The following is a 12,124-nucleotide window of genomic DNA, read 5'->3' on the forward strand; positions in this document are numbered from 1 at the left end:
AAAATCACAGCGCTATGGAGCCTCATGTACGCACAATCTACATGTGTTCAGAATACTTGTACCTTTCACTGGAACAATGTTGACAAGGACAGCCACCTGATGACACTCTAGTGGAAGAGGCGTGAACACTCCATGGAGGCACAGACGGTGCCTGGAGGAATATACCAGTCTCTTAAAATAGAGCATTTTCATTTTGGGAAAGAAAAATAAACACCAAAAAGAAAAATAAACACTGAAAGCAGGATAAATTATACCGTCAATTCTTGGAATTTAATAATGACTCTTCCTCTCCCTACTCCTCTAGTGGCAAGGAAGGAAGGAAGGAAGGAAGGAAGGAAGGAAGGAAGGAAGGAAGGAAGGAAGGAAGGAAGGAAGGAAGGAAGGAAGGAAGGAAGGAAGGAAAATATTATCAGCAATTACCAACAAAGAAAGACAGGACTTTGTTTTTAAGCACCACGACTTTTTCCACTTAATGCCATCAAACAGTAACTTATCCAGTTGAAGAATGAACCCCCAATTTCCATTTTGTTACCACCTATTAAAGGGGTTTATTTTGCAGGGCACAGCAAAAGTTACTCATCTTTGTATTGAAGTAATGTCAAGGTCAACTGACATTACTTTTCCAAAACAATACATTTCCTTCATCAATACTTATTGACATAACTGGACCCGAACGAAAGGCAGTCCGAATAGTGCCTGAGGAATGAAGACACTCTGTACCTTGCTACAGAAACACAACTTATTGGCAAGACAATAATTCTAACAATATTTGTATTGAATTATCATTAGAATTTAATAGAAACATTTCCTTGTGCCGTTCCCAGATGATTACAGAATTGAGATGAACCAGCCTTTACTACTTTGCTTTGAAAGATGCACCGATGATTTTGAGATGCCCTCTTTTGTTCTTAACACTGAAAATTTAGTCCTTGCAGAAATATGTACTTCTACTGGAGAAAATCAGTAAATATTGAGGCAAAAATGTCTCTGCATTGAACTGCAAACTCGATGCCTCTTTTATAAAAGGATACAAACTCTATTAAATGCAACAACTAAAGAATATTAACTGCATCCTTTTCCCCATGAATATACGTACTTGATTTAATTGGTTTCTGTTAAAACCATCTTTAACTCTGCAGTAGTGAGGAACAGCATTAGAATGCAACATCTTAACAGTGAATGCCAGATAATTTGATTCTGGCCAGGTTATAGCAATTTCTGCTACGTTACAAACAATTCCAGGTGGATTTGCACCTTGTCTGAGATTATTACCAAATATAAGTGTTAATGAACCAGTCCAGGTCAGTTTCAACCAATCCTCACTGACAAGCAGATATAAAATCCTTTGGCCACCAAGATCCGGTTTCATGGAGAAAAGCCCACTAACGAAAGCAAACAAAATCTCGGCACGGTGTACTTGGTTGAATGCAGCTTCAGTGCAAACTCTACTTGGCATCAACTGGGGGTGGATTTAGACTCAGACTCAGCAGGAGCAATTCCCACAGCCTTTCACGCTGTTGATTATTTCTTCTTGCAGTTTCTTCCTTTCTTCCTCTTTGGACATGTGATGGTTTCTCTCCTCCCACCTCTCACTGGTGCTTCTGTTCAGCATCCGGCTGCTCTGAGTGTGCCACATCTCGTAGTAGAGGCTGTTGGGGCTGGTAAGCAGATCAATATGCTTGCCACGCTCTGCAACTTTGCCCTGTTTTTAAAGAAATCAGAATTGCATGATCACACTGCATTGTTTGTCTGGAACAAGGAGAGGTCCCACCTGTCTTATGAGAACACATCTGGAACACCCTGGGTTCAGAATACAGAATAACAGAGCTGGAAGGGACCTTGGAGGTCTTCTAGTCCAACCCTCTGCTCAGGCAGGAAGCCCTATACCATTTTAGACAAATGGTTATCCAATCTCTTCTTAAAAACCTCCAGTAATGGAGCACTCACAACTTCTGGAGGCAAGGTGTTCCACTGATTAATTGTTCTGTCAGGAAATTTGTCCTTAGTTCTAGGTTGGTTCTCTCCTTGATTAGTTTCAATAGTTCAATAGGAAAGGAACAGCTCATTAGCAATAGCAATACGACTTATATACTGCTTCATAGTGCTTTACTCTCTAAGCGGTTTACAGAGTCAGCATATTGCCCTTCAACAATCCAAGTCCTCATTTTATCAACCCGAAGGATGGAAGTCATCCTTGAGCCAGTCAGGATCGAACTGCTGGCAGTGGGCAGAGTCAGCCTGCAATACTGCCTTCTAACCATTGCGCCACCACAACTTGCCTTAGATTAAGCATCCTGCTGAAAAACATCAGTGGGTTTCTAGTTAGAGGGCTGCAGTTGAGGTCCATGCTTCTACAAATGTATGGACCCTCACTCATAATAAACCAACCATAGTTTATAGGTAATCCTCAACTTACAAGTTTGTTTAGTGACCATTCGGCATTGAACAACGGCAATTGAAAAGTGACTTAGCACCATTTTTCACCCTTATGACCATTGCAGCATCCCTATGGTCCCGTGATTAAAATTCAGATGCTCAGCAACAGACTGATATTTAGGATGGTTGCAGCCTTCTGGGGTCATGGTCCCCTTTTGCGGCCTTCTGATAAGCAAAGCCAATGGGAAAGCCGGATTCACTTAATAACCGTGTTACTAACTTAAACAACTCTAGTGAATTCCTTAACCTCTGTGGCAAGAAAGGTCTAAAATGGGGCAAAACTCACTTAACAAATGTCTCATTTAACAACATACATTTTGAGCTCAATTGTGGCCATAAGTCAAGGACTGCCTGTATTTCAGAACTTACTACTCTAGAATAGGGCAGGAAACATTTTTTCCCTCAATCTTTCTCCATATCTTACAATCGCAGAAGCTAGGGAGTGTTTGGATTAAGATTGGCTTCCTTCTGGTATCATGGGATGCGTGGGGAAGAGTTTTGTAAAAAGTGCTCAGCCCTCCATCTTTTTAGTCACCGACTATTGGTGGCATGATCTGGAAGAATTTCAGGAATTGAGTAAAAAGATCCCGGGAAATCTGAGCTATAGGTAAAGAGCTCTTGAAAGTCAGTTGAAGCTGCTGGCCCATTTCAATCTTCTTGAAACTGATAGCCTCCAGATGGGTAGACTCCAACTTATTGGATTTTCAGCCATGGCTATGATAGTTGGAAAATTCTGGGAGTTCATTTTTTGGGAGGGACAAAATTTGGGGAAGGCTGATCCATTGGGTTGGATCTTGCCTACTACAACTGGCAAGTGTTTCCCAAGCTACATTTCCAGCTACTTAGTAAGCATCTCTTTTTGAGTAGATTTGAGGGATTCAACAGGGTCTGCCCACTTGCAAAATCTGTGCCTGAACATTGGGGGGGGGGGGGGGGGAAACAGGAAGGCTTGCTGTTAAGAAGGTAGATGGCTTTCAGATCCTGTTTCCAAACTGTTTGCCCATAATTCCTTTCAGTGGCTCTCTTCTTATAACCCATGAACACTATCCCTATTCAGCCACAGTTCAGTTTGTGTGTAACAGTCAAGGTTATGGTGGAAATGGAGGGGAGGGGTGTTGGTGAGTCTTTCCAGCTCTTTTTTATGAGAATATGAGAGGAGCCCTGGCTTCACCCCTTTCCTCTTGGTCCATGGACTTTCCAGGCAGCAGAGCAGTGAAAAGGAAAGGTGTGGACCAACTAGTAGAGAACTAAATTGTTGGAAACTGAAGGTGGGCGTTCACACTGTTCTACTTTTGCTCCAGGTATTCATCTATTAAAAACAGGCAACCCCACCCTAAATTAAAGAGCCCAAAACTTGGGAAAGAGACTCTCACTGTACCAAGCCTGCTCCTTCATGGAGGCTTGATCTCAGAACACACAGTTGTTACAGGCTGCCCAAGTAAAATCTGAAGTGGGTGGGAATGGCCTTGGATCTTTTCTCCACCTGAATAAAAACGGAGGTACGGCGCAGTAAATGTGGTTCCAGTCATTGATAAAACTGCTTTTCGGGAAGGGTACCAAAGCAGAGAAACAGACCAATCAACTTGTAAGGGCAGGATCAAGGAAGCAAGAAGTGCTTCAATTTCTTAAGGCATCTTAGGGAGAAATAAACAGACAATACAGAAGGTATCTTCACACCTCATTGATGCCGCCGATTCTGAGGTTTCTTGTTGCCTGGACTGAGTTGCCAACAGCCATATTTTTTTCTCTTGATTGTTTATGGGTAGTTTTCCCTCCATTAATCTCCCTGCCTCTCCACATTTTCTCACCTAAGGTTGACCCATCTGAACTATTGGCTTTTTGTTTTTTTCAAATTTTCCGTACCTCCTTTTCAAAATGGCTGGGTGGCGTATAATCTACCCGAAGCCAACGAAAGGGTAAACTCTAAAACAAACTTCAGAGGAACTGATCTAAAGGGATTTAGCAAAGCAGGGGGAAATAATGCCGTAGCCACAAAGATGTGTATTAAGTCTTGCACAGATATCAACAAACGACAGACTCAAAATGCCAGATTTTTATTAGAGAAAAGGAGATGCAGACATTCCAAAAGCCTTTTAAAACTTTCTGGAAGAGTTTGCTATCTCTGCCTGTTCCAATGTCTGGAGGTTGCAGTGACATGAGAAGCAACAGTTTTGATTTAAACCTCTGATTTATAATTGAAGCTCGCAGCTTTGCAACATCTGTTGGATGAACACAGTGGTAAATCAACGGGACTCTTATCCACATTATTCACATTTCTCTTTTGCTTTCAATCATTTTTTTTAAATATCAAGCTCACAATAGGTCAGTCTTAATTTACAATTCATTGGTTAAAAAAAAAAAGAGCCCCGATACGTTTGAAGGAGACAGCATGCATTTCCAGCAGTTTTAGAGGAACAGAAAGCTTCCTATACCGCAATGAAACTGGATAGATTGTCGCCACTGTGATTCGGACTTTTATTGTACCCAAAACTACAAATATTTACGCTGTACTGGGAAGAGGTCATAGAAGAAATCGTTCAGCCTTTTTACCTCGTCCCCTAATTTATTTTAATATTTTCTTCCTGTCTTTCTTTTGCTGTGCTGGTTCTCAACAGTTTGAGCTATCTGTTTTCTAAGAAACCAGCATTTATGAGACAGCTGGGAGCCAGACATGCATGAAGCCACCTCACTGAGCTCATCACAACATTTCTACTCTATCAGAGTTCACAAAGGCAAGATATTTAAGGGGGCCTAAGTGTTCGCTGGCATTTCATTATTACTAATGAGCCAGCTCAACTGGGCCTTTTTAAAAAACCCAGTAACAATGATATAATGGCCCTATTAGGCCAATGCCTTACAGTGTTTAAATTTCTTTCATACAACGGTCACGTAAAATACAAATATGAAATGATGGAGGTAGACAAGAGGGAGAATATTTGGGAAGGATGGCCAGAGGCAGCTTCATCAAGGGTATTTTCAAAACTAATGCTTTGAGCACCTAAAGCAGGGGTGTCAAACTCAATTTCATTGAGGGCCGCATCAGCATTGCGGTTGCCCTTAGGGGTGGGTGTGGCCAGGGTGGGTGCGGCCTACTGGGTGGGCATGGCCAGCTCTACATCGTTTGCGTCAAGGGTGCCTGTGGGGGCCTGGGCAGGAGTGGGACAGATCTGGGGGTCTCTGGCAGAAGGGGGTGGGACCGGGGCAAGCACCAAGGCATGGTCCATTTCTTCATTCCTCACAAAGAGGGACACCTCCCCAGCATGCACCCAGGGGGCGGGACCAATGCGGCAGGGGCTGGTTCCTTGCTGTTTCCAGACGGCCTTGTGGAGCTAAGACTGAATGCGTTTCAGCATAGATGGCCACCACAACATTGTACATTGGCTCCCGGCCGTCCTGGGCCAGGGCTAAGGCAGCGGGGGCCGTTCCCTCACTGTTTCCAGGATGGCTTCGCGGGCCACATGAAACCACTTCGCGGGCCGCATCCGGCCCCCGGGCCTTGTGTTTGACATATCTGACCTAATTCATTTTGTTTCTTGCTTGTTTTCTTCTTCTCAAAGTAATACAATGCTCAGTTTGTTTTTTAACTTGTTCAGGGGAGCGGAAAGGGACAACTCACCACAGCCCACTCATCGCAGGACAGCCCACCGCAGCGCAATTCAACAATTCTATTTAATTATTTAAAATAATTTTAAAAATAATTTTATTTTTTGTCATTCCCATTTCATATTGTCCCTCCTATGGTATCCTTTCTTTAATGATTCTATTCCACCATTTCCTCAATATTAGCTTAACTCACGTCCTGTGGCGAGTTGCCCCATGGCAAGTTGGCCCCCACAATCTGGGTCCTCATTTTACTGACCTCAAAAGGATGGGAGGCTGAGTCAACCTTGAGGATTGAACTTCAGGCTGTGGGCAGATAATTCTAAGCACTGTGTCATCACAGATCATTTCATATAAATAAAATGTATAAGGAGATGACAAGCGAATCCATAATTACACTTTGCTGGAAGCTATTAGCCAGCACACAGAATTGAAGTGTCTTGCAAGTAATAAAAGGCTGTTCGTTTGATAATAGGTAAGAAACATAATGATCAGCTGAATGTCCAGGAAGTGGTAATAAAATAAGCAAAACCAAACCAACGAGTTTAGGGTTATTTTTAAAAAAACAAGAAAGAAGAATGTGGCCACCCCTTTTTATGGTTTCGGAGCCAGAAGGAAGGGGCCAATCCCATTATTAAAAGGAACATTTCTGAATCTACCATCCCACAAAGAGAAGGAAAGGCCTGAGAAACTCTCCAGGAAAATATTTCCTTCCATATGGGGCGCTGTTAAAACAGTAACACGGGCTGGTTGCTATCTGGATTCAGCCTTCAAGAGTTGAAATGTTCAGGAACATCACCAAAATAATTTTGGTAGCTTTTACGGAGACTAGAAAATCTGGTGAAAGACCAGATGGGAGCAGCTTCCCTCAAACAGCCTTCGGCTGGCATATAGGAAGACATCAGTAAATATCTATGGACATTCTTAGTCATCAGGCCAAGGTTGTCCCAAAGGGGCTTTTTCAGAACTGAAGAAGCTTCTTGGATGAGAAGTGAAAGGTCTTTGAGGAGATACGATATCCAGTTGCCTTTTGAAAAAGCACCTTTGGGGCATCAGTAAATATAATAAGCACCAAGCACCTGGGAGGATTGGGAATTTGAACCTAAGCATATACAAATAACCCCTGACTTGAGACTAGTCATCTAAGGACCACCTGTTCGAAGTTACTAGGGCCTTGGAAAGGGTGCTTCATGACCAGTAAAGCACCTCCAGCCATTGTAAAATGCCCCCACTCCCAAGTCATGTGTGAAGACTCACATTTACACCAGCTGCTAAATGCCCCATCATCATATGTTCTCTATTTACAGTACTCTCTGCCGGCTTCCCCAGAAAGTCAATGGGGGAGTTGGCAGGGAAGGTTGCCAGCGGAGAAGATGGAGAGGAGCTGAAATCTTTCAGAGGGCTGTAGAAATGTTTGAGAAGAGCTGCCTGCTGAAATCCTTCCAGCAGGCAGCTCTTTGGGAGCAGAAGGGCCCCCTGCCAGAGGGTTTCGGCCTCATGGAACTGAAATCCTTGAACTGATGGCTTTCCTCTCCATCTGCTTAAGGTACTGGGAGACCACTTGACGACCACAACTGAGAGTGCTGGGATTGTGACCACTGAGCTGAACAGTCACATGGGCATCTTGCTTAGCAACCACTTTGCTCAATGACCAAGATTCTAGTCCCAAATTGTGGTTGTAAGTTGAGGACTATCTGTAGGTAATATATGAACCCACCTAATGATGGCTTGGCATGATTTTTAAAAAGTTTACCATTTTCCTCTTTAATCATCACAATACAATTTCCAGCTTTTTTCCTTGCTTGAACCCAAAGTCACACTTACTGCCCCTTTCTAATTTACTAAGGTAAATGGCGAAGTGAGAGAGACAGAAATATTGGGATACTTTTTTTGCTAAACAAAAAAGACTCTGCTCGCTTTAGGTTTTTTTATGCCTGCATTTAGGCAAAATCAGCATGAACATGCATACCAATATAAAGGAGTAACAGCCACATATTGACAGTGATAGTCAGGGAGATTTGGACTCCAAAGGCTTCAAGTGGAGGGTGGCATCAGAACATCTTTATTACAGTCATTGACTAGAGAAAAGTAGGATAATTTAGTTGGTCCAACTGATTTTTATTTTGGGTGAGCTTGACTTGATCATCTTTAGTAATAATGCATCATAATCCTGCATTATAAATATATTAAAGAAACAATACACACCTAAATTAATGGAGCAGAATCTTAAATCAATGAGGGCATTAAAGCTCTGCAAAAGAGAACCTGTTACATTTATGTGCAAGCACCAATGGCTCTATGGAAGACAATATGACCCTCTCATCCCTAAGCATCTTTTCTCATTATTTAAAGCTCATTGCTATCTTGGTTTCCAGGGAGATCAGAGCAAAGAAACAACAGGGAGAATAATTCAAGTATGGGTGACACCTGACTTGGAATGGCCTTCAACCAGGGACAGCTTCTTTCGCAACTCAACCCCAATTGACATCAATCATACTGTTTTAGAGGTAAATAAAAATCATATTACTCTCCTATATGTTTTAATGTCCCCTGGATTTACTGATTTTGTTTCTTAGCTGTTGATAATTTCTTGGCCATTATTGGATTGTGTTTAATTAAGCATTCCAGTGTTTTTCAAACTTGGTAACTTTAAGACATGTGGACTTCAATTCCCAGAATTCTCCATCCAGCACATCATGGCTAGCTGGGGAATTCTGGGAGTTGGTCCACATATCTTCATGCTGCCAAGATACTGAAGGATACTGAACTCTGCTATGTTGTTTCTTACAGGAAATGCTCATAAGAAAGCATGGCTAAAGTTTTTTTTTTCCCGGCCAACCCATCCTTTTTCAGGGATGCAGGTGGTCCTCAACCACGACTGAGCCCAAAATTTATGTTGCTAAGTGAAACATTTGTTAAGTGAGTTTTGCCCCATGGTATGACTTTTCTTGCCATTGTTGTTAAGTGTGCAGTTGTTAAGTTAGTAACAAGATTGTTAAGTGAACCAGGCTTCCCCCACTGGATTTGCTTGTCAGAAGGTTGATCACATGATCCCAGGAGGCTGCAACTCTCATAAATATGAGCCAGTTGCCAAGCGTCCGGGGATGTTGCCACAATCGTCATGTGTGAAAAATGGTCATGTCACTTTTTCAGTGCGGTTCTAACTTTGAATGGTCACTAAATAAATGCTTGTAAGTCGAGGACAACCTGTACTCCATTCCAGTCTTCCTTCCAAGGCTCTTTACTTGCCGCTTTCTCTTGACCGCGTGATCAGGCAGCATTCTGTGGTCACCAAATATGCGCCTGCCCCCCCCCCTTTATCTGTGTAAATCTTGAATTGTATAGTTCTCCTATACAACAATTGGTACTCTAACTTTCTTACTGGGCTGTAAGTCACCAGTGGCATTTATGTGAAAGGAGAGATAGGACAAATATATATTAATGAAGAATTCTAGAGATAGCCAATAAGAACACAGAATGTCAGACCTATTGATTAATAGGAAGCACCTAGCCCCTGCCAAATATTCATGGAAGCAGGATCTATCTACTTTTTCTTTTGTTTTAAACGAAACATAAGGGATGTGTGTGTTATATGTACTCCAGATATATATATTCTTGGTACAATAACATCATTGTCAGATTCACATTTGGGGATCTACTCTAGTAAGAACACAAAATCTTTACAATTTGAAAAAAGGGGGTATTATGCTCCTACCCTTGCTAAACCCCCAGGGAAGCTAATTAATGATAATCCACTTCAAAACCCAACATGTTGTTCCCTCAATCCATCTGGCTTTCTCTGTCACACACTCCACATACAAATATGTATCCACACATTGACAACATTTCAGTATTTCAAGTCAAAAGCTTTTTAGGGAAAAATGGCACTGGGAAATTGCGTAGCCCCCAATGACATTTGCAAGGCTGCCAAAGTTTCTTCCCATCAGGAAGCTGGGTCTTACCTGATCCAGGACAATTATTTCATCAGCATCAACCACGGTTGACAACCTGTGTGCAATGAAGACGGATGTTCTGTGCCTTGCAATGTCTCTCATGGCATTCAGGATGTTCTGAAAAATTAAAGATAGGTGGCAGGGGGGGAAAAACTCATCTTAAAATAGATTAGCAAATGAGTATGATTTAATCACACATAGAAACAAGCTGTCAACAATTCCAATGTCATAAACAAAGAAAAAAAGGCACAATTTGATGCACAGGTAGTCCTCAACTTACGACTGTTTGCTTAGCAACAACAAAGCCACAACACATTTCCCCAGAGCTATTTATGACTCGTGTTCGAAATTACAATGGCTGTATTCCCCCTCCTCCCCCCCCCCCCGGTCACTTGACTGGATTTCAGGCACCTGGCAACTGGCTCACCTTTACGACTGCAGTATCCTGCGGTCACATCTCTGTAATTTGCAATGTGTTTTTTTTTTGCCATTTTCCAGTATTTACTTTTGGTTTCCAGCAAAAAAAAAGCCTACTGGAGGAAATGGATTCATTTAATGACTGCATCATTTAAGAATTGCCAGAAACAATGGCAAAAAAAAATTAGGTCCATGATGCCTTGGTTTGTGATAGCAGCGAAATATGACTATAATTCTAGGCTCAACTATGATTGTAAGTCAAGGACTACTTATATTTCATTTAATGTACATGCTATGAAAACTATGAAAACCACAAAAAAGAGATTCCTTCATTGTGAAGTCTAGATATCCCAGGGGAAAAATCAGAGGAAACTTTAGTTTCTAAACGGGAGAAATGTGCCTGCTCCAGCAGTGATTTATTTATTTATTTTGCTTCCTTTATAATATAGTAAGGCAACAGACAAGTTTTACTTTCCCTTAAATACCCTTTTGATTGCTGGTTGCACACTTTGGGGGGAAAGGAGTCATATTTTACTAGCGGCTTTTAAAGTGCAGCTGTGTTGTGCAAACATTCAACTTCATTTGACAACCTCATAATAAATATAGCAAAATGAACGGCAACAAACAAGTAGAATAAACAAGCTGACTAAAAATTCTTATCATGATCAGTGAATAGAATCCAAGGAGATTTTTCTTGACAGGTGCATCTGCCTCCTTTTATTCTTTAGGAATGAACTGTGCATCAACCCCCAACAGCCAGACCCTCTCGTGGATCAGAGGTCCTGGTACGTCAAGGAACCTAACAAAAGCAGATGCGGTGAGCTTTGGCTGCAGACAAGGCAACTAAGGGAAGTTGCCGGGGGTGCAAGTGTCCATGTATATATTATGAAGCTGCCACTGTGATGTCACAGCATCTGTATCACAACACCCTGATGCTTTACAGCGCTACCTGTGAATATAATTTGGTGCCAAATGGAAACATTATCCACAGTCAACTCTGCATCCCAAGAAAGATGTACCAACAATGAGGATTCCACGGTTCTGTGGCTTACATGCAAGAATAATTGAGAGGGCCAATTTTTATGAATATTAAGTGGCAACCAGCTGCTTTCCTTCAAATTAAAACTTCACCTCTTAGAGTGAGCAGGTCAAGCAATTCCAACTGCTCTGCTTAATACTTTTGTGCTATAATTTATTCAGAAGTGGGTTCGTTTCTCCGTCCAATTCTAGGAGAGCCGGTTCTCCCACTGTTCCACATTTGATCTTGGGAGCCTGGGATAACGAGATGTAGGACTGCAATAAAGATGTAGTGGGGGAGGGATGGGGGGAGGCAGCCTACCTCTTCTGTAATGGAATCTAAGGACGAAGTGGCTTCGTCATAGAGAATAATGGGAGGATTCTTCAAGATGGCTCTGGCTATCGCAATCCTCTGCTTTTCACCTCCTGAAAAAAAGAAAGGCACGTGCACATAAAGTCAGTGAAAACTATTTTGGCTTGGAAGACCATTCTGAAATGAAGGACACCAGAGAGCCATTGTGGCGAAGTAACAAAATAACAAAATTGGAAGCAACCTTGTGTTCTGTCCCCCGTCCGACTCACACCCCCCAACCAGTCAGCCGAGGGCTAAAAGACTGCTCAGCACTGCCAAATACAGATAAACACTTGGCAGCAACTCCGTGGCTGCCTGCCAAGACCTTTACTGATAACACAATACAAAC

The 12,124-nt window shown here is 42.1% G+C and overlaps 1 protein-coding gene across 1 annotated transcript in view; it reads right to left on the minus strand.

Moving 5' to 3' along the window:
* Nucleotides 1–539: 539 nt before the first annotated feature.
* ABCB7 (ATP binding cassette subfamily B member 7) overlaps nucleotides 540–12,124 on the minus strand; it is an 85,965-nt gene continuing 74,380 nt past the window's right edge. The window contains exons 14-16 of the mRNA XM_015810772.2: nucleotides 11,746–11,849; nucleotides 9,999–10,106; nucleotides 540–1,702 (exon numbers count right to left, since the gene is read on the minus strand). Coding sequence (XP_015666258.1) covers nucleotides 1,484–1,702; nucleotides 9,999–10,106; nucleotides 11,746–11,849 — 431 coding nt within the window. The 3' untranslated portion in view covers nucleotides 540–1,483. The remainder of the gene's footprint in view (nucleotides 1,703–9,998; nucleotides 10,107–11,745; nucleotides 11,850–12,124) is intronic.

The sequence above is a fragment of the Protobothrops mucrosquamatus genome, unplaced genomic scaffold (genome assembly GCF_001527695.2).
Source record: "Protobothrops mucrosquamatus isolate PMUCROS unplaced genomic scaffold, P.Mucros_1.0 scaffold19, whole genome shotgun sequence".
Taxonomy (NCBI): domain Eukaryota; kingdom Metazoa; phylum Chordata; class Lepidosauria; order Squamata; family Viperidae; genus Protobothrops; species Protobothrops mucrosquamatus.